This window comes from Notolabrus celidotus, chromosome 12 (genome assembly GCF_009762535.1).
Source record: "Notolabrus celidotus isolate fNotCel1 chromosome 12, fNotCel1.pri, whole genome shotgun sequence".
In the NCBI taxonomy this organism is placed as follows: domain Eukaryota; kingdom Metazoa; phylum Chordata; class Actinopteri; order Labriformes; family Labridae; genus Notolabrus; species Notolabrus celidotus.
In genome coordinates this window covers 30562788-30585548 of record NC_048283.1, presented here as the reverse complement: position 1 = coordinate 30585548, position 22761 = coordinate 30562788, and the positions used below count along the sequence as shown (strand labels likewise).

At 39.0% G+C, this 22761-nt stretch overlaps 1 protein-coding gene across 4 annotated transcripts in view; it reads left to right on the top strand.

The window, feature by feature from the left end:
- Positions 1–22761, top strand: part of oxr1a (oxidation resistance 1a) — a 76729-nt gene that overhangs the window by 14183 nt on the left and 39785 nt on the right. For all 4 annotated transcript variants that reach the window (XM_034697904.1, XM_034697901.1, XM_034697903.1 and 1 more), the window contains exon 2: positions 12661–12743. In XM_034697904.1, the coding sequence (XP_034553795.1) occupies positions 12705–12743 (39 nt within the window). In that variant the 5' untranslated portion in view covers positions 12661–12704. The remainder of the gene's footprint in view (positions 1–12660; positions 12744–22761) is intronic.

Sequence of the window (22761 nt, the reverse complement as noted above, 5' to 3'; positions counted from 1 at the left end):
TTTTTTTCAAATGTCTGTGCTATGTCTCAGTAAAATATTAACTTAAGCTTCTCTCATCTCATTTCAACATGTGGATGTGTAGTTTCTGCACTAAAGCCAGATGTGCACAAGAATACTGCATGCATCATGTGCACATTTATTCAGCAAGGTACACTGCATTTAGTTTCCTGAGAATAGGAAGGAGGGATTGCACATGTCACACTGTCATACATAGGCACAGTTTCCAATGACATAGAGCATTAAAGATACCGATATTATGTGTCTGCAGAGCCTGAGGGTGTAGTTTCAGGGCTGCAATTCTGGGACCGCATGTGTAGGACCACCCTTCTTCTTCTTCATCATGTATTTTTGTGACAGTGCCACCTACTGGATGATTGTAAAGCAGCATCAACAATGCACCTAAATAGCACATCTGTTGAAATGACAGTTTTTTAAGGTCTATTACTCAGAAATGATCTTGCTAACAGCAGTCTATAATTATACAACATTTTAATTAATTAATAAAGCTTTATTTATACAGCACCTCATACAAATCAAATGCAACTAAAAGTGCTTTACATCCAGAAAAACAAGAAGCAGAAATAAAATAAAAAAATAAAGCATCAGATTAACATTGAGAATATAAATACTTAAATTAAATAAATAAAAAAGGGTAGGGATTAAAATCACTATAAAACATTAAAGTAATAAACTTGTTGAACCCTACATAAAAGCCAGACTGAATAAATACATTTTTAGTTTACGTTTAAAATTCTACATTTTTCAGTCTTTTAAAGTTTCATTTTAACCAAATAATAATTCAAACAAAAGTTTAAAGTTTCTTTACACTCAAATTATTGGGTTTTAACACACCAAATATATGTTTTGTTTATAACACTCCCAACTCTAACATTAGCTTGAACAAAAAGGACTAACACTTGTGATGTGTAATCAATCAGATCATGATGTGGGGGGCACATTGTTTGAGAGTTTGTTCTACAGACTGATAGATGTTTCATCAGAGCCAAAGCAGAACATTTAAATTAACTAACTGGCAATTAGATAAGAAAATAAAAAGTATCATAGATGATCAATCTTGATATTGAATTCCAAATGACATGCACTGACATTAGCAAATTTGACTGGACATGGGATTCATCTTTAGTTTGACTTGGTGCCTAGCAGAGATTGGCACAAGTCCTCTTTGCAAGTCTAAGTCAAGTCTCAAGTCTTTCAGCGCAGCAGCAAATCACAGTCAAGTCTAGTTTTCAATACAAAATAGTGCTGCACAGTTTGATAACATTCTGAAATTATGATTATAGTGATTATTATTGAAATTTTCAACTGCGGTAGAGCAAAGGGTATGATGAGTCTACTCGCTTGGTTATTAATGAAGGGACATGCAGAGATTAGTTTTGAAATATGTATTTCTCATTTCAAAACACAGAAATATGACACTAATACATTTTGGATTTTGAAAATGCAAAATATGCTTGAACAGAAAAAACACTAACAGATAAACAATAAACAAATTCCATTTAAAAATTAATGCTTTTCTCCAAAGTGCATAGACAATAGTAACATGGCCCTTTTTTAAACTTGAGGTACTTCTGTGAAAACAAAAAGTTCTTCACAGTATTTGATAAAAACAAATGAAGGAATTTCTGCAGAGTGCAAACAGAGACAGTTCAAGTCTGTAAAGTCACTCTCCTGCATTCATCATAGTTACAGATTTGGTTACATGGTGTCTGTTACTTTCATGTGTAGTTAAAGAAAGTCAAAGTTGAAGAAAGCTACCGTTATAGCCGTCAGTAAGTTTTCCTTCATGTCTGTGAATGTGTTAAATGAACAGCAGTGTTTTGAGAGGTTGTAAGCCTGTCCGTCATCCTTGATTCCTATGACAGTGATCTGTAAGAGATAGCCAGCCTGTGATTAAGTGAGAAGGTAGTGAGGCGGGGTCAAGCGATTTGTGTGTGTGTGTGATGTGAGCCTGAAAAGTGATGCTAAGTTAGAGTGACGACTGAGTCAGAGCACCGTAGGTTTGTTGTTTTGGCTTCAGCTACAGCCCACAGTAGCCTGTGTTACGTTCAGACAACGAAGCATGTAAATTTGGATACGTCTCGTAGCTGGTAGCTTAGTACTGCTCACTGCCATTCATGTTATACACTCTTGTGCACCATTAGTCATGTGACCACACACATAAACACATGACACAAACACACTGTCAGTGCAGCTGCTGGGTGTTAGCACACAGACAGGTTGAAATGTTCACACCTTTCAGTTGTATTTCTATCACAACTGGCAGCCTTTTGTGTGGTTCTGTAATTCTCATATCCCAAATTGCGAATGTGATTGTGATTGTGATTAGATCACTTGTTCTGCAGTAATACATAACAACATAATTGTGCTATATTTTTCTATTATCCATACATGCCAGCAAGGTGCTGATCAAGATTTTTGGGGGAAGGGATTATAGGCATGAAGTATTTATAGGGATGAAGTAAACAAATGAACAGCATGTATTGATCCTTTTTATCTCTACCAGTATATACAGTATTTCAAAGTACTCACATTAGAGTATCATACAGATGTATTCCTTTGTGCATCATTTTCATAAAACAGTAACACCTCTGCAACATATAGGAAACATTTGCTTGGCTGAATTCTTGTTAGACTCAAAAAAGAGGATGCGTCCAAAGTCACGGATTAAAGAATGTATAAAAAGTTGCGTACTGTTTCCCACAATGCCCGGCGCTAACGTTTCTCTTCTTCTTTTTTCCATATATGACGGGGGTCACTCAGTGTTAAGATTCTGTGACAACTATTAAATTCCATATAAATGTAGGCATTTTCAAAAACAGCCATAGTTTAGGATTTTGGGGTGTCCAGTCCAATTTCTGGGAGTCAGGGGGGTACCCCTTGCTATCGTCTGAATCTCTCGCTGACACCTGCATCTCAGCAGCGGCATTTCCTTCCCTGCTTCCCATAGTTTCTTTATGCCTTTGTCTGTGACTGATATTTTGGAAACACTCATCAGCATCCTAAATAACATAACTCCTGTTTTGAATCTTCCATTATCACAGCAGGTGATCTGTGTGAAGAAGAGACTTGTTAATGATGATCCAAAACTGAGTGCAGAATACTGTTGACCTCAATATTTCATTAAAAGGAAGGACATCGTAAAGTCATGTCTCTCTCTCCCTCTCACTCCCTCTCTCTTTCCCCTTATTTTCTGAGGGGAGATTGTGTACTTATTGATAACAGACAGCAATCTTATGCAGATAAAAGATAAGTCAAAATTACGTGGGCATACTTTAGCAGCCTGCCCAGTTATAGTCTATGTGTGGGAAAAACTGTACTGTAGCATCTGCATGTGATATGCGTGCCATGGAGGCCATTCATGCACTGTGTGTGGAATGTTACACATAGAGCTGGGCGGTACTGAAAAATATGTTATTCTCAGGTTGAGATAATTTGCCCTGTTTCATTTAAATTAACAACAACGATATATCAAATTGTATACTGCTTATGAGTTTAGTAAAGTACTGTTTTGAGTTGTGCACTCCCCTTTGTCTCCATGCTCTTCCTTTACCCACATCCTGCAAGTTTATTAATGAAGTGTATGCAGTTAGTAGTTAAAGTAGGGCTGGACGATAATTCTATTGTGATGATTATGGCAATATCATTTTTCTCGATATAAGTATGACAAATGTTCGATAAAATTTTGATATGAATTAACCTGTAGTTACACCCCACAACCACTGGAAAGGGGGGCACTACTGAGCCTTTAACGCTAGTTGCCACCCAACATTTGACAGAAGAAGAAGACAGCTTTGAACAGCCAATCATGTTGCAGGGTGAGAGGTAGGCAGGGCTTAAAGATGTTCGGAATGTAAACACAGCTGAGACAAGCGACAGCGACACTGAAGAAAACTGAAAACCTACCAGCTCAAAGCAGAGTCGTTAGTCTGACACTGTGTTGACTCTGAGTTAACTATTAACTTAATACACTTCATCATATATACTTTCAGGATGTGGGTAAAGGAAGAACACAGAGACAACTTCTGCTGTGCATTTCTGACACGTTTAATGTCCACCGTGACCGTAGGACAACTGAACACTGAATAACCGTGATGCATTCACTGCACTGTGGGAAACAAAATCACTCCGCAAGCCTTAGAAATCTTAAAACAATGCAAATTATCTCAACCTGAGAATAACATCCTTTTCAATATCGCCCAGCTCTATGTGTAACATTCCACACACAGTGCATGAATGGCCACACAATATTGCACAAACAATACTCTACTAAACTGATACACAGAAAACTGTTAGATATATATTTGTTGTTAAATGTAAATCAAATTATGGAAATAACCTCAACCTGAGAAAAATAAGATCTACAAACTAAAACTTCACAAAAATAAGAATCTTACACTATAGACCTGCTTCCTGTTTGCACCGTCAGAAATGATGGATTCAAGAAGCTTATCAGAAAACTAAATCCAGATACAAACTAACGAACTGTCTGGTTTCTTCAACTTTCGGCGTGTATCCATGCTCATGCAGCGGAAGAACACAGGTCTGTGAGGTGCGTCCGAAAATAGTGCCAAAGAAAGGGGGGTTTCTGACAGCAAAGTCAGGAGCTGCAATTTTCTGTAGTAGTGCATGCAATTGCACCGTGATGAGTGCCTGGACCATATTTTCTCAACTTTAGCGAAATTAAGCAAAAGAGGCGGCCCTGTCCACAGAGAATTGTAGCCTAGCTTGCCTGCCGGTCCTCTGGGAATTTTCTCATTAAAGGGGAAGAGTTCACAGGCACTCATTGTGGCTAGCAGGAGCACTGGTGTAATGTAACTCATACGACCCCACTTCAAAAAAAATGAAATATCCCTTTAAGTGGATATAAAATCTGTCTGAGATCTGAGCAGCTTTTTATTCAGTTGGAAGAGGAAGAGAGACCTGGCCACAGCTGAGTAAAAGCTAAATGTCCTAGCACAGGGGCTGATCAGCGAGTCACATACCAGGTGGGGATCCTGCCATAAGATGATGGAGCTGATGCTGGAGCAGGAGCAAGGTATTTCTCAGGTTTTGGCCTCGGACAAAAGAACGTGGCATCTCGTTCTGACCTGGCAGGATCTTGAAGTCCTCGAGTCAGTGCACAAGGCTTTAAAACCGCTTGTCAAATGTACTCTTAACAGGTGAGGACTTGGTTACAGTGTCCTATGTCAAGCTTGTCCTTCACCTCTTCCACTTCACCATCTTGGAAATTAAGGAGGATGACACTCCACTCATCCAGTCCATCAAAGTCTCAATCCTTGATTACCTGAGGGAGGAATTTGCTGACCCTGCCACCAACACCCTTCTAGACATGGCATCCTTAGTCGATCCCAGGTTCAAGACAGCACACTTTACTGTGAAAAAGTTGGAGGAAATCAAGTGCAGAGCTGTATTGCAGATGAAGCCAGAGAAGATGTTGTCTGACCTGGGCACAGCAGGGTCTGCTGCTGACAGCATCAAGGAGCACCAACAGTATTAGAGCAAGAGCCACAAACAAGTAAAACCCTTGGAAGTCTTTTTCAAAAAGGCAGCAGCATCCTCTCTCACAGCCACGCCATCACTCAGAAATCTGATGGAAGCAGAGTTGTCTGTCTTCTTGCAGTTTGTTGGTGCTGACAGTGAATCAGATACCCTGCTGTGGTGGATGACCACCAGGAATTGAACCGAAACCTGAAAAATATGACGAAAAAGTATCAATGCCTGCCACTAGTTCTCCATCAGAAAGGGTATTTAGTACCAGTGGGAATATGGTCACGTGACTGGGCATCACCCAAGCCAGAAGCTGTTGATGGACTGGACTTCTGACTCTTTGGTTTAGACACCATGCTACTTTTATTTTACTACTTTAAAAATGATCTGCTGTTACAAATAGGGATGTCCCCATACCGATCTCAACTATCAGATCAGGGCTAACCTGGGCATTTTGTAATTGATCAGGGATCTGCATTTGAAATGACCATCTCACCTGAAATACGTGAGTGAAACAGAGCATTTTGAGTTCACCTAACTGTAAGAAAATAATAAACGGAATATCGATGTGGAACTTCAGCCGTGCACAGTCAGCCAGATTGCAGCAGCCAATGCTTTACAGCACCCTATGGTAGCTCCAGGGACACATGGTTAAAAAAGGCAAGAACATATACCTAACACAAAACAGGCTGCTACATAAGCATTGTCAACCTCTTGGCAAAAATTTCAGCAGTGTGGGAAAATTTTGAACTATAACATGAAAAACAGTTCAACAGCCACTTGCAATATATGCAGTACTATCATTTCGGAAACGCTAGCAGTTGAGCTGCATCCAATACTACCAGTTTGCTACAACATCTCAAAACTAAACATGCAACAGAATTTAAAAAAGGAACAGTGGAAAGCCTGCTCCAGCGAAGCAACACACTCTGGACTTTAAAGGGAAGGATAAATATCCTCGAGAAACCAGAAAGGCCAAGAACATCACAGAGAAGGTGGTTGACTTCATCGCTTGTGACAACCAGCCCATCTCTGTGGTGAAGAATCCAGGTTTATACTGTCTCCTTGATCCAGGGCACATCCTGCCATCCTGACACTGCATTTCACACACACTGTCTTACTATAGATGTACAGCACAGCTCTTGACAACATGCAAGGTGATTTAAAACATGACGTGACTGCCATTAGTTTCACAACAAACATGTGGAGCTTGTATGGTTGTGTCATGTCATTGCTGAGCCTCACTGCACACTTGATTGATTCCTCCACTTTTGAGTTTAAGGTGATCAAGGCCAGTTGATATTGTAATCCTGTTTGTGAAGAATTCAAATAACAATGGAAAAGGGAAAAAAACGCAAGAAAGCTGTTTTAATGTCCAATATTTATACTCTAGGACTAGCAGCCATGTGAGCAGCATTGTCTGGAGTTGAAGCTTGCAGGATTGCATGCACAGTTTCATAGCAGAGCATGTAAAATAGATTCTATGAGTTTTAGAAGAATGTGAGCTGGACTAAGTTAAATAATAATCATGATAATAACAATTATAATAATAATAGTAATAGTTATTATTATAATTAATATTGTTGTTGTTGTTATTATTATTATTATTGCTAATATTATTATCATTATTATTATTATTATTATTATTATTATTATTATTATAAGCCAAAGACATATTTAAGTTACTTTTTTACTTAAGTATCTGAAGATAGTTAATATTGAGAAATCTGATTGGGGGCCAAGAAGGTGATTGGGTCATCCCTAGTTACAAACATGATCAAACATAAAAAGCAGTCTTTGAATGCACGTTTACGTTGTTTTGAGTTCTGTTTTTGTTATGGGTTTTATGGCAATGGTCTTTGAGAACTAGGCCACAGTAGGAAGGCCTGCCATGCCTTTTTTTAAATTATTTTTGATAAAATATCATGAGTACAGCTGGCAATTCACTGCCTACTTCAAAATAAAAAAGTTTAATTTAACTTGATTGTGATTTTCCTCTTTTTGCATGTAAATGTAAAGAAAACAACAAAATGGTCTATGTCACACATACTAGAGTCATTGTATGCATTAAATGCTAATATTTATCATTTACACAGTGATTCAAAGCAGATTTAATGCATGAAAACATTGCGATATTAGCTATGGGCCTTATCACACAGCCCCTGTGCTCTTCAGGTAATAGGAAAACTCATCGGTACAGAGCGGGCAGAGTGATAACATTGTTCATGTTTAGCATTAGTTGTCTGTATAATCTTTACTACTGTTTTGTCTGTGTTGCAGAAACCTCCTTATACCTGTTTTACACAGCAGGTCAAAACACTGACCTGCCACGTCCGATAATAGCGCAAAAACAAATGGGCTGTATGAAGACAAAGCAAAGCACTGAACATGTTCCGAATAGATTTTACACTGTACACTGAGAATAGTGCTTTGGTTAGAGTTTAATTAAAATCATCTAAATTGCATGGTCTTTACCATAGACTGTATAAAATATGGACGTAGTATCTGTGACGTCACCCATCTATTTCTGAAGCGGGGTTTTGAGGTCGTGTATGAAATGCGCTATACAAATAAAGTTGCCTTGCCTTGCCTTGCCTTGCCTTGCCTTGCCTTGCCTTGCCTTGCCTTGCCTTGCCTTGCCTTGCCTTGCCTTGCCTTGCCTTGCCTTGCCTTGCCTTGCCTTGCCTTGCCTTGCCTTGGAAGCCAATCGTCGGCAGCAGCCATATTGCTGCTGTCAAGCTATTGTGAGGTGGGCTTTGAGCTTCCTAGCCAACAGCTACAGTGTTCCCGCCTGTCAGCTGTGCCTCTCATTGGAAGACTTGTAATCTCAATATCTTCGAAATTGCAGCTTTAGAAAAAATTCACCCCCATGCAGTGTGTGCTGATCAAGAAATGAGCTATCCAGACTACACTCGTCTTTTGTACCAGGCTGTAAACATGTTTATTTCTGCTGTAAAGATCGGCTTTTTTGAATTGGTGTGTATGTGGTTTCTAGTACTTCTGGAGCCAAGCGGATCCTCAATGAACTGCAGTTTTTAGCACTTCCGCATTGGACTCATATTTTTAGACCAGAGGTTCCACTTGGGTAGAGCTAACCTGTCTACAGTGGTTATCTCAACAAGGGGCTGAGCGGAACGGGATGCTCTGTTGCTAATACAAGGCATGACCAAGGCATAACCACTGCAGATAAAACAGGTGGACTTCAATTTTGAGTCCAGTATAGTATACCTTTTGGCTATTAAACCCTATGTGTATACAAGCTGTGCTCCATGCTGAAAGATGATTTTAAAGAATAGGAAAATTCTGTGCTGAAGTAATGTTTTTACAATATTGGCTTAGCTTTTCTTGCCAAAAAAAAAAAAAATCTAAATTCAAATGTATTATAACTATGCAGATGGATCACATGAAACAAACAGACTGTGATTGTTGGACTTAAAAAGCCTCCTTCTATAGAAGCATGGCTTATTTGGGGACAACAGATGATCCTGGTTTCCTGTGGAGGGGGATAAGACCAGAGCCTTTGTTACTGAAGATGCCCAGGGGCTAAACACTGCTGTGTGTCTGGAGTGTGAATAAAATACCCAGCTTTTGTGTCACCATCCATGGTGAGGTTTAATTTTAGACCAATCTCTTGCTCACCATGTACAAACACCCCTGCAGCAGCTTATGCATATGTTCTCCCCTTTCCCTTTGGTTCAGTCTTCCTCTTGGTCATTCACTGTCAGTCTCCCCCTTTCCCCATCTCCTGTATTATTTTATCTTCTCTCATGTTAACCCTGATTGTGCACAGCCTGCACCCATTCAGTTGACAGTTGTGTGCATGATCCAAAAGCTGTAACAAAAGTGAAACACTGCACAAATCTTGTAGTCTTCACAGTTCTTAAGCTAACAAAACAAATCAACACCTCTTCAGTTAGAGCCTTGCTGCACTTGACCTGCAATTAAAAAGAGACTACAGATTATGTTTCAGAACAGGAAGATCACAGTTAAGACATGTTGCCTTCAAATAACAACAAAAATTCAATCATCCACAATTCACAGCTCCAGTTCTTTTCCCTTGTTCTTGTCCCTTTAAAGTAATGATGCTTCCAAGGTTTTTTGTTGGACACTGAAACATTGATATGGCATACGCTTACAGTTTGTGCAGCTACTATGTTTACTCGCAGCATAAGTCCTTAGCTGAGGTTTATCAGCACTTAATGATATTGTTTGGCAGTGTTGACTATGTGGAATGATAGTAGCTCTGAGAAAGTGCCTCAGTATTTGACCAAATACTTATAATCTGGAGATTGGTACCATTCAAAGATAGTAAGCCTTAAAAAGACAAAAAAAAAATATTGAGAGTAAATATTATGACCTGGCAAACTAAATTAATAATATTAATACACAAATACAATATGAATTTGAGGAATATATTTGACTACTACAAATTGGCACTATAATGCGGTCACATGAGGGCCTCTTGGATAGAGATGGTACAACATAATTTGTGCACCAATTACATGAAATTCAAAAAAATCAAAGGGAAGAAAAGCTTAATTCTCTGTGAAGGCTAATGATCTCTTGAATACGTAAACACTGCAAAGCAGTACTAAGCCCCAGAAATAGCAGCATAGTTGTAGTTAGTCATACAGATAGCTGACATGTTGTCAGCTATCTAAGCTTCTCATTAGGAAGATACAAATAAAAGCTGTCACTTGTCAAGTGAGACATAAAAGAAAGTCATTTAATGGGGACATCTGTGTGGGGCGGCTGTGGCTGTGGTAAAGTGGGTCGTCTCTCAATCGGAAGGAAGGCGGTACGATCCTAGCTCCTGCAGTCACATGTCAAAGTATCCTTGGGCGAGACACTGAACCCCAAACTGCTCCCGGTGACATGGTCAGCGGTGTGTGAATGTGTATGGATGAGGTTGGCTAATACTGAAGTTCTCTTCAGTAGCTCTCTCTAAACAGTAACTAAATCCCACACCACTCTTTTTTTAGCTGAACACTTATTTATATGATTATTAAGTAGTGCTGTTAATCAATGTAGGTCTTGATCCCAGCAGTTGAGAATACAGTATTAAAATTCCTCAAACTGTGTTAAAAATGTACATAACGGCCTCCATCTACAGGTCGAAACCCCTCTACTGCAATGGAGTTTTTCTAACAGCTGATCGGGTACACGATGACGTGTTTGGTACATGCGTTCGTCATCGGAGTCCATAAAAACACTTGAGCTCTTAACTCCACTCTGCTGATATCTATGTGTCACTGTAGGATGCTGCAGCTGATAGTAACGGCATGAAGGAGTGAGTGGGCGTGGCTTCACCCCCTTTCCCCCCGCCCTGTCAAAGTTGATACCCTGATGTTCTTAAGGGTAGATGCAATTCCTTGAAACTCAGGGGTTTAGTTACCCTTTAATAGCCTTTACCATCAGTATGAATGTTAAATGAATGGGTGAATGTGACGAGAAGTTTAACAGCTCTTTGAGTGGCTAGAGAGACTGGAAAAAACGGTATACAAGTACAGGTATGGGATAATGTACGGTTTGCAGGTGGTTATGGGAAATAGAATCCTGACAGGGTGAGACGACCCTGATGCAAAGCAGAGGGGTCTTGTCCACTCCGAAGGGTTTCTATTTCCCATAACCACCTGCAAACCGTACATTATCCCAATATGAATATGTCCATATAGCGTGCCGATTCAGCATGCTAACCGACACGTTTCAGCCAAATTTTTTAGATGCAAACAGAAGCTAACGATTTTACCTCACCTTACGGTCTGTGGTGTCAACAAGCAGAAGCTAAATGTGCTGGAACTCTTTTCCGTGGATTGATTTGACGTGACGTGTGATCAGTTTGCCCCTGGTGTTGCTCATGTTAAAGTTAATCCCTATCATCAAGCAGTTGTCAAGGGGATTGGACCAAAAAGAATCAAGCATCTTACACAATCAGAAGACCAGTAAGAACGTTGGGTAATAAGTCCATATTTCTATTATAAATCTTTCACCAGAACTCTGTAATTTCCTTCAATAAACTCCTTATTTGGCCCTTTCACTCTACAAATCCAATCAACAAAGCCTTGAACATAATACCATTCATTTAATTCTCCTTATTCCAAGCCCTATGTCATTTACTGGAGTTGGTATGCCACAAAGACCTTTCAATTTCTTTTATCTCCCATAAGATTTTTTCTGCTGCCTCACCTAACTTCAATATTTCATCCCACCTTTTGCCTTACTTCTTCTAATATCACCCAGACACAAAGCCTCTTTGTTTCCTAACCCCTGCTGTATTCTTACATTTCCCCCTTTTTGTACTCTTTACCTTCAAAAACTACTGAAAATCATTTTCATTGTACCCGTAGAACCACTTATAAACAGCTGTTAACTCCACTCTACTTTGGTTTAACCCCCCCAACTATCCATCCAGTCTCTTTACCTCTACCTTCTTTCTTTCCATGCACATTCTCGTATCCTCAACTGCTCTGAGCTCCTCACATCAAAAGAAGAAAAAGGCAAAGAAAATGCCTAGAAATATCTAGAGCTTCCTCTATCTCAAAATATCCAACTAGAGGCTGACACTCACCAATGCTAGGTACCTCTGGGATGCCATTACACAGCCAACACGTAGCAATGATCCCTCCCTTCTCTTCCATCATCCTGTAGTTGAGCCCTCCCTTTCCTTCGCTCTCCTCCATCTCCAGCCTTAAGCAACCCCTGCTTCCTTTTGGAGTCTATCTTCAATTTCTTCTCATGGCTGGCAAACACAGTAGCAGTAACCTGATGGCGGTCCACTTGGTTTCTGTCTTTCAGAAGGGGCAACTAGGCAAGATGGCAAGGTGGACTGATTTTAATAGCCATCATTGTGCTTTGTAAGAGGAGCAAGGAGGAAGAAATGAGAGAGAGAGACAGGGAGAGAGAGAGAGAAAGGACAGTGTGGTAGAGGAAGAGCGAAGGAAGGAGGGAAAAAGCTGAGTGAGAGAGAAAAGAGAGGGAGGGAGAAAGAGAAATTGGTCCGATGCTCACAGCTCATATTGCTGGCTGGCTGGCTGGCTCGCTCATTGTTGACGAATGAGCTGTCTACCCACGGGGCTGGGAAACGGCAGCTTGTGACAAGCTGGGGAGAGAGGAACATGAATGTAATGCATACCTTGCCTCGCTTGCTTTCAGATACTGGCCAGAAAAAGACTCCGGAGAAAAAGGATGGGAGGCGCATGTCATTCCAGAGACCCAAAGGGACCATTGAATATTCTGTGAGTACCGTGCAAGCAACTCTGCTCTATCTGGTTTAGTAATTACACTTATTTTTATACGCCATTCTATACTGCTACTGACTCTGTGTGTATGTGAATCTGCTGGTTTCTGTTGCTTTATCAAGCTCATGTCATTTCACAGCTTTAGCAGCTCTGTTTGTGTGTTATGGAGGTACCGTGTCTGACCATGTTTTGCTGCTCATTAGTCAGGGGAAAGCGTATCACCACTGTACACAGACATTCAGGGTGGTTGATAGAAAGCTTATGGAAACAGTGAAGCCCTTTGCACCAGCACAGATCATTTTGCATACATAGGAAGGAGAGGAGATATGTAGCAGCTGGACATACAGACAGGTTGTGCTGGCAGGATTTGTTTTTGTTTTTGCATGTATTCTCTGTGCCAACATAAGAAGCATTCCACCACAGAGCTTGCTGTGCTTACAAATGAATGACCTTCCAACTGCGTTGTCATTTCTATTGATTTAGCTATTGTGTGGGAGAAGGGGAGGGGGAATGAGGCAATCGAGATAGAGAGAGAGAGAGAGAGAGGGATGGTGAGAGGGGGGAGGGACAGGGCTCTGGTTCCCCAGTGTGAGCTGAAAATGGAGCCTGTCTCTGCTTTGGCTGGTTGTGTTCTTCAAATGACCCTCAAATCCAGCTGCAGTCAGACTGCTTGAGATCACCTCCCTCCCTGACAATAGTAAGGAATGGGATTGCAGTTGCTCAGCTCCTTCTGTCTCTCTGTCTGCTCCAAAGACAGGGAAGGGATGGAGGAAGAAAAGGAAGATTATGTGAGGGTAGGGAGATCAGGGATGCTGTGTTTACTTACCTTACAGTCATTTCTTCCAACCCCTCTGTTTTTGTTTTCCCTTTTTGGTTCTGCAATGAGATTATGTCTGGCTGGTGCTTCTAGCTCCAGAAGCTGCTGTAGGTTTCACTGTGATTGGGTTCCTGTTTGCCACCCCGGCACCTCAGTGACAATAATAACACAGAATATAACTCCGACCTCACTGTCATTGAGTCTTGATGATTGACAAGGCCCTTGTTTATCTCGCTGAGGCTTGATCAACCAAAGTGCAATAGCAGGATAAACTCAAGAAGGTTGGATATCCTCGATGAATAGAATACTTTCTTATTCACAGAGCATACCAATCCAGTGAGCCAATTATATTGTAGCTCTACTAGGTTGAGGGATTGAGCACTGCATATGATTGTGTAATGTAGCATAGAGCTATAGGAAAGAGTGTTTAAGGAGGGGTTTTCATGATCCTTTCCCCTTACATTGTTGGAGTCACATGACTACCTGTGTCTCAGAGATTGAGAGGCACTTTTATCTTTAATTCATCTTCCACACAGGGGGTAAAGCAGTGGAAATAATATGCCTGGGGCATTACATAATGAAAAGGGGTACTTCTACTCAAAACATGACTGTAACCCTTACCCCTAATGTCAATTCAGTGGAACATATCATAGCAGAGCTCTGAGTGAATTGCACTATACAGCAACCTGGTCAAAGCAACAACAAATGCTTTGGGAAATAATGCTGTTATTCACATTAAATCTTTGACACTGTTTGTCTTTTAATTAGTGTTCTTTGTAATCTGACATATTACACTGTCAGTCCTCATGGACACATGGAGCGTTTTTTCCAGGCCCCAGACTGACAGTGCTTCCTTCAGCTTGTTTGCTGTTATTTCAAAGATGTGCCCATCAGGGGAGAATGGGGTCTTCAGACATTCAAGTACATAATATAACAAACAAGACCTTTGGTAATCAAGTTTAGACTGCTTTGCTCCTGGGAGGAGTTTTTGGGTGGTTATGTAACATACATACATAACAATAAGTATCAATGCCTTATTATGGCCCAAGAAAGCAACTGTCAGGATTCAGGTAGAGTATTTTATTTTCAACCCCAATCCCACAGAAGTTGGCACGACGTGTGAAATGTTGATGATAAACACAGATTATGATGAGCATCTCAACAAATAAGACTGTTGTGAAAAAAGTTCAGTATTTTACATCTTATCAAGTTTGAGTAAATCCCTATTCAAAAAGCATTACAACTGTGTATCTCTTGGTCTCTACAGTACATGCATCCATAATCATGGGCAAGGCTGCTGACTTGACAGTTGTTCAGGAGACGATTATTGACATCCTCCCCAAGGAGGGAGGAGGGTAAGCCACAGAAGGTCACTGCTGAGGAGGCTGGCTGTTCGCAGAATGTTGTATCAAAGCATTTTAATAGAGAGTCAACAGGAAAGGAAAGATGTGGTAGGAAAAGGTGCACAAGCAACAGGGATGACCACAGCCTTGAGAGAGTTGTCAAAAAGTGTAGATTCAAGAGTTAAGGAGAGTTTCACAAGGACTGGACTGAGGCTAGTGTCAGTGCATCAAGAGCACCAATGCACAATGTCTTTAGGGAAGGGGCAACAACTGTCATATCCCTAATATTAAGCCACTCCTGAAGTGGAATCATCAGAAGCTTATTGCCTGGGCTAAGGAAAAAAATAACTGGACAGTTGCTCAGTGGTTCCAAGTCCTCATTTTAGTTTAAAGGACATTTTCATTTAATTTGGAAATGAAGATCCTAGGGCAGGGCTATTCAGTAACATTTTCAACTGGCCCAGATTTGAGTTTAAAGGACAATTAAGTGGTCCAGACTTATTTCAGATTTATATATATATATATATATATATATAGTAGAAAATCAAACATGCATTGTTGTGCAGCATCAGTTTTGTCTGTTGATTCATTGCCTACATAGACAGGATATCTGCCTGTTTAAGTTCATCTGTGGAGAGATGACATGTCTGACACTTCAACCCTGTGTGGTTTAAGCGTAAGACAGGGCTACATTTTTAAAAGCAGATGACACATTAACTTTTGGCATCATCTATGACTTCATCCGCAATGGCCAGCCCGCATTATCTCACTACTCTGGAGTCTGCGAAAGGCCACTTAGTCTTTTCCATGATTCATGACATTTGGTGGGAAACTGCTGTGACCACACCAGGGTTGCTTTTGTAAGCTGCAGATAAACTCTGTACTTTGACCTACCTCTCTATTGATTTCTTTGGAAAGTTGGTAGCAGGAAGTCGGGTCTTTTTGCACGTGCAGATCTCAACAGTGATAGGATTAGTGTACATAGCTCACTTGCATACATAGTGTTTGTGCTGTTTGGTTATTTTTTCATATATTTGACTGCATGTATCAGGTCAAATTTAGGCCACACTGAGGTTGCCTGCAGGCAGAACTTTGCCTGGGGGCGCCAATTAAATAGTCCAGTCCAGAGTCTAATGGAAGAGAAGAGAGGCACAGAATCCAAGGTGTTTGAACTCTAGGTTTTTGTTGTTTGTGATGATTTGGGGTGCCATGTCATCTGCTGGTGTTGGTCTACTGTGTTCTATCAAGTACAAAGTCAACATGGCTGTCTACCAGGAGATATTTACAGCACTTCATGCTTCCATCTGCTGACAAGCTTTATGGAGATGCTGATTTTCTTTTCCAGCAAAACCTAGCACCTGCCAACAGTGCTAACACTACTATCACATGAATTATGGACCATGATAATACTGTGCTTGATTGGTTAGTCAGCTCACCTCAGCAATGCCACAGGCTGATCACCTCCATGCCACTTCCCATTGATGCAGTACTGTATAGTAAAAGAGCTCTAAACAAGTATCATGTGTAAGAATTTGCATACTTTTGGATATATGTATTTTTTTAATCCTCTTTTTGATGGGAAATATTCTAATGATTTGATATTCTGTATTTAATATACAATTAATTTCTGTTTATTTCTTCTTTTTTACATAATTTTATTTGGCTCTTTCTTTATTATTTTTCAATTTTTGCACATTGTAATTTTTTTGTCTATAAGATAACTTATTTGAATCAGTTAGAAGTACATGTTTTTATTACCTACTTCATACAATGCATTTCAGTTGTTCAAACACTGGAAACAAACTATCAATGACAAACATTTTTATTTTGAAACATTGGTCATATACAAACATTTAGGTATAGTTATAATGAAGGTGTTGGTCATGAAGGGCATGACTTTCAGTAGGATACAGCCCAAAGGGAGTGGTCCAGCTAGATCATAAACATAATTATAGATACAATATTAACACAGTGTTGTAGTGGTTATGAAAGATGTAAGGGTAAACATAACTTCAGGCTTCCAGAAATGTGAGTTTGGTGTTTGATCTGTAAGTGGGAAAATGGACACATAATAATGTTCACTATGATTTTATGCAACTTTGGTGTTCTTGTCTCTGGTCTCTGGTCTTCTCTGGTTCTATGGTGTTTAGATTCATGTTGTAGCAACGAAGGTGTTTTTTGTTTTCTTTAAGCAATTGGACAAAACGTTTAATTACACAGGGCTGCCCCCATAAAGTCAAAGTTTCAAATCAGTTGTTGACCTTTAAGTCACTTTGAGACAATCAATCAGTCCTCTTTTATTGGTGTGCATTATATGAACAGGATAAATCTTACAAAATTCCCAGTAATACATTTCATTGCAGAATTATAAATAAAGGGGATTGCATATTTTTTTTTACATTACCTGTTTTTAATATATCCTTGTACATTATAAAAATTAGACAAAAAAAGTTTTCCTCTGTGACATTATACACAATCTCATGATATAATGTGCTGGTAGCTAGGTGTCTTTTTTTTTTTTTTTTTTTTTGCTGTGTTATTGTGCATAGAGCAATGAAACGGCATGACAGGCAGTAAACTTTACAAACTGAGTATCTAAGTCACCATAAAGCTAAATGCGATGGAAGCAAGAGTGATGGAATACGTACAAATATGCAAAATTACACTTGCAAGCAAAGATCGAACAGCTTGAGGGTATGCAGGCAAGCTGCAGCACTGGATTTACTGATAAGAACATAAGAGCACAAATTGACACAGTTACAGTTTGTACAATGTCTCCAACAATCAACTCACAATGTCGGCCTGGGAATGCTACTGTAAATAGTGTGACTTGTGTTACGTTAAAAATGATTTAAAGCTCAATCTCTGCACGTCCTAAAACATCATTATTTGCATTAGTTGTTAGTGTGACTTAAGGTGTATGTATGCTACTTTTACCTACACTGCACACTAACTGAGTATATTACATTTGTTGTTATGGAAAACTGGTGGTTCAGAAAGTTAGCACAGGCTTACCACAGGTGTTTGTCACCTACATGTACAACAGAAAGCAGGTCAACCTGCATCACGCTTCACCTCAAGCCGCTCCTAAAGTGCCAGAAAGTGAATAAAAGACAACCTGAAGTTCACGCTTGTTTAGGAACAAAATATATCCAATTGACTTTTCAACTCAGTTTTGGTCGTTACAGGCAGAGGACAGGGTCTCTGCAGACACAGTCACTTCCACATATATATAGAGGCCTATAAATGATAATCAAGCAAAATTACGTTTGTTCAAGTCTATAGCTTTTCATTGTTTTTAAATCTTGCGGACTCTTCATTAAAGCCATAATCATCAACACTAAAAAAGAAAAGGCTTAAAATGTTTGATTTTACAAGTAATGAGTTTTGAAAATATCAAATTTTACCTTCTTGATTTTATAACAGACTGTTTTCTTAACCCTCTGTAAGCCTTAGCCCATTTTTGGTCATTCGCAATATTGGCCTGTTGTGTTTTGGTGTTTTTTTCTAAGCTTGGGGCATGATATTAAAGACAGTGGAGTTTTTTGGGTCAATTTACAAAATTTTTACATATATGATTTGGTAAGTGTAATGTCCTCCAGTGTACTCATTTTACCGACGTTCGTGCTCTTAAGCCAAAAATGGCAGCCATTGAAACCCATTCAAACCACGTTTTTTGATCCTGGAATTACTACATCAGAAAAAAAGGTTCTGAGTTACTCATTGTTGTGAACCAAACCACAGGGACCTAAAATTTGATTTTTACCATAGAACACCAGATGGCGCCATTTTCTTAGTTTTCATCCCTTTGCCAAATTCATGCTACTCTCCCTTTGTCCACTAGGGGCACAAATCCTGCTCTAGAGTACCAAAGGGCAAATGGGTTCAGACTTTTTTGAGTTCACTGCATACCTTGAGATGTCTGGAAGTGGTGTATGTGTGTGTTTAGTGAAATTATTTTGTGTGTGTGGGAATATCTGTAGCCAAAATTGGAGTAATGAATTCCTTATGGGAAAAATGCCCTGATTAAATCCCCACCTAAAAGCATAAAACACTCAAAGTTTGAATGCCATTATTCTGCAGGAAAAAATCATATTTTTTTTCAAAACAGCTTTGACATTGTAGGTTTGCCTTCAAAATCTATGATGTTCAGGGTTTTCAGCTGAATGAACCACTTTTCATGTTTCCACTGTGGGCCAAACTTCATGTAGGTTTTGATTATCATTTTTTTGGCTCTTTTTGGGAATTTTAGCTATAGTTTTACATTTTGGAGCCTTCCATGCAATTTTGAAATTAGATTCAACCAAGGAAGGTCTCTGTGTGTTGATATTGATCCTCAAGATTGATGTATGTATATGTGCATGGTGACAGTAATGTGTGTGTGTGTGTAGGGGGATCAAATTATAGCCAAAAACCTATAGAGAAAGCTCATTCGCTTTTCATGGGTTTTTTCATAACAAAGGATCAGTCACAGACTGGCATATGAAGGGTTAAACTTTTGAAAATAAAATTTGTTTCAATTGATAGTGATGAATGACTTCCATTGAAAGATTTTTTTTCAAAATTTGAAAAAATATATTATTGTATGGCATATTTATAACAGTTTAGACTGCCCACTTTTGGTCAATTTGAGGCCAAAATTGTGACTTTTTGATAAAAAACATGACTTTGCAAAAAAAATAATGCAGTCATTTAATTAGTGTTGTTGTGAGTCATCAACATATGTTAAAATGTGTTGACCCCAAATTTTTTTTTCCAGTTTTCATTGTATTATACAGGAGATAATAATTTAGTGTTTTTTCATCCCCTAAATTCCCCTCTCTGGCACTGTAACACGTGGTAACTAAAGGGTTAATTATAATATTAGTGAATGTTTAGTATGTATCATTAACACTGAAGTTAATTTAAAGATTAAAAAAAAAATTGGAACGATCCATCAATATATGACATATTTATATCAGTTTAAAGCAATGCCCATTTTTGGTCGCCTTAAGACCTTCAACGTAACTTTTTTAAACATAGGACATTACATGAAAAATAATGCAGTGATAAAAAAAGTGTTGTTGTAAGTCATCAACATATGTCAAAATGTGTTGACTCAAAAAAAGAATTCCAGTTTTCATTATATTATGCAGGAGCTGATCCATTTTTGGTGTTTTTTTCTTCCCCTAAATTCCTCTCTCTGGCTCTTAAACACGTCGTAACTAAAGGGTTAATTATAATATTAGTGAACATTCAGTATGTCACATTAATACTGAAGTTAATTAAGAGATTTAAAAAAAAATTGGAATGATCCATCAATATATGACATATTTATATCAGTTTAAAGCAATGCTCATTTTTGATCGCCTTAAGACCTTCAACGTTACTTTTTCCTAGGGCTTACAGAGGGTTAATAATTCCAATTTGGTGAGATGCACTGATAAACCTAATCTTTTATTGAACATATTACACAAAGACAACATATCAAGTGCTGAAACTGAGTCATTTTATTGTCTTTTGAAAAATATATGCTTATCAATTTTGGTTGCATCAACCTGTTTCAAAAACATTAGGATAGGAGCATCTTTAGCATAGCATTGCATCATCTCTTAATTTAACCGCACTCTATTTGTTTCAATGGGTGACAAATCAGGCCTGCAGGCGGGACAGTTTAGCACCTGACTCTTCTACTAACCGTGCTATTGTAATACATGCAGAATGTGGTTTGCTGATATATGTATGGTCTTCCCTGAAAAAGGCATTGTCTGGATGGCAGCATACGTTGCTCCAAAAACTTTATATGTAACTACTTGTCCACTCTGAAGGGGTACACAGTTTTTAAAAAATGCTCCCAGTGATTCCTAGCAGTTAGCGTTCTATGGCGATGGATTCTTATCTGCGTGTTGGAAATGAAAATAAACTAATGTCACAACTTTGAACCCTGCTGCTATCATCACCACCGCTCATGGTTTAAGTTTCTTTGTAGAGATCACTAACCTAAAGTTTCTCTCACCTGCTCCACTCCTTGCTAGGAATGCTGGACAGGATCCAAGATGTAAATATCCCTCTTGTTTAGCCCCCCAAAAAAAGACTAACATCTTGGCATGAAGATCATCTTAATGCCATTAAAAATACTCAGAAGAGAGGGTGGTAATACATTACTACATTACTACTACTCAATTTCTCTATGTTCTCCTTAAGCTGGTTCAGTCTTTCAATAAAATCATTTTTAAAGGGGATTCTGGGGTTTTGGGGTATTTTTTATGCCCAGATAATCTATACTCCAGAAGCAATTCTAAATTGTGAGGGGGCCCAGAATATTGGATCACAGGCCACTGTTGGTGACATGATGTTGCTTTTCTGCCTGTTTAATCTGTTTGCTAACTTGGGTAAAAAATGTAAAATCTGTCCAGTTTGGAAATGTTCAGATCTTTTGTCCAACATTCAAGTCTCCTCTCGCTCTAGATCTGAATATCTTGTCATAATACTGATAGTATTTATTTATCTTGGGTCAGTTACAAAAACTCCTGTACAAGACTTAACTTTGTGTATGGCCCTTCTGCCTTTTTGTCCTCTGAGTCGGTGGGCTAACTATGTCAATCAATCTTTATTTGTATAGCACCAAATCACAACAAACGCTATCTCAAAACGCTTTTACAAACAGAGAAGGTCTAGACCAGTCTATGTCAAATTATGAACAGAGACCCAACACCAAGACAGGATACGATCCAGTCCCATCTTAAGACAGGGCTCAGTATTACCCCACCTTAATCCACCATGAGCATTGCACCTCACAGTATTTAGCTAGTTACAGCGACAAGGAAAAACTTCCTTTAACAGACAGAAACCTCCAGCAGAACCAGACTCATGTTAGACACACATCTGCCTTTGACCGAGTTGGTGTTGGAAAGAGGGATAGAGGAGAATAAGAGAGCAGATAGTGATGAGACGGATAGTTGTAGTAGTTGGATGGGATTTTATCCCTAAGTCAAAATAATGGACTAATAATGATTTGTCGGCATAAAATTGTATTGTACTAGTACTTGAGGTATCAATCATTATAAATTAACATTTCCCTGTTTCTGACACATTTGAAATATCATTCATCTCTAAGTGTAACAGGCATTTGTACATCAGAAATGTTAACTGTTAAGCAGAGAGGGATGTAGCAGCTTTAAAAAGGGTAGCTGTGACTGACGCATGATCTGAAATCAAGATATTATATTGAGTGTTTTGATATTTATTGTTTAGTAGCATTAGAGATGTGTTTTGAGTCTAATAAAAAGTAATCTGTAAGAAATAATGCATTTCAGAGAAAAACTCATTTTATATCTGTGGCGTGTTACATGCTTCCTATAACAAAGAAGTTAGTCGAGGAAATCAGATTAAAGCCGTAGAAGCACAAGACATTCTAGACACTCAGACATTCCAGCTTACTAACTTAACTCTTATGGGTGATACTATAGAGCAGGGGTTCTCAAAGTGTGGGTCGGGACCCCCTGGGGGGTCGCGAGACACAAATTGGGGGTCGGGAGAAGTCTTCCAGAATGTTTTTTTCTTTTAAGTTATCTAAAAATAGTACATTTTACCCATTATAGTAAAAAATATCTACAGAAACACTAGCTAAACTTGAAATAAAACCTTGAAAATAGAAATTGTAATGAGTTTTCTGCCTTTCTATGTTGCCAGATGACTTCTAAGTTTAGGGTTAGTGAACAGTGAATTATCAAAAGCATCAGTAGCAGTAGGTTAGTAGTTCATAACAGCACAGGAAATACAGACACATGCTCATATAGGAAGGGTCATTTTCTGCAGACCAGCTAAATGAAGCCACATTAAATCTTTTTGAGGGACAGTGGGGGTCGCAAGTCTT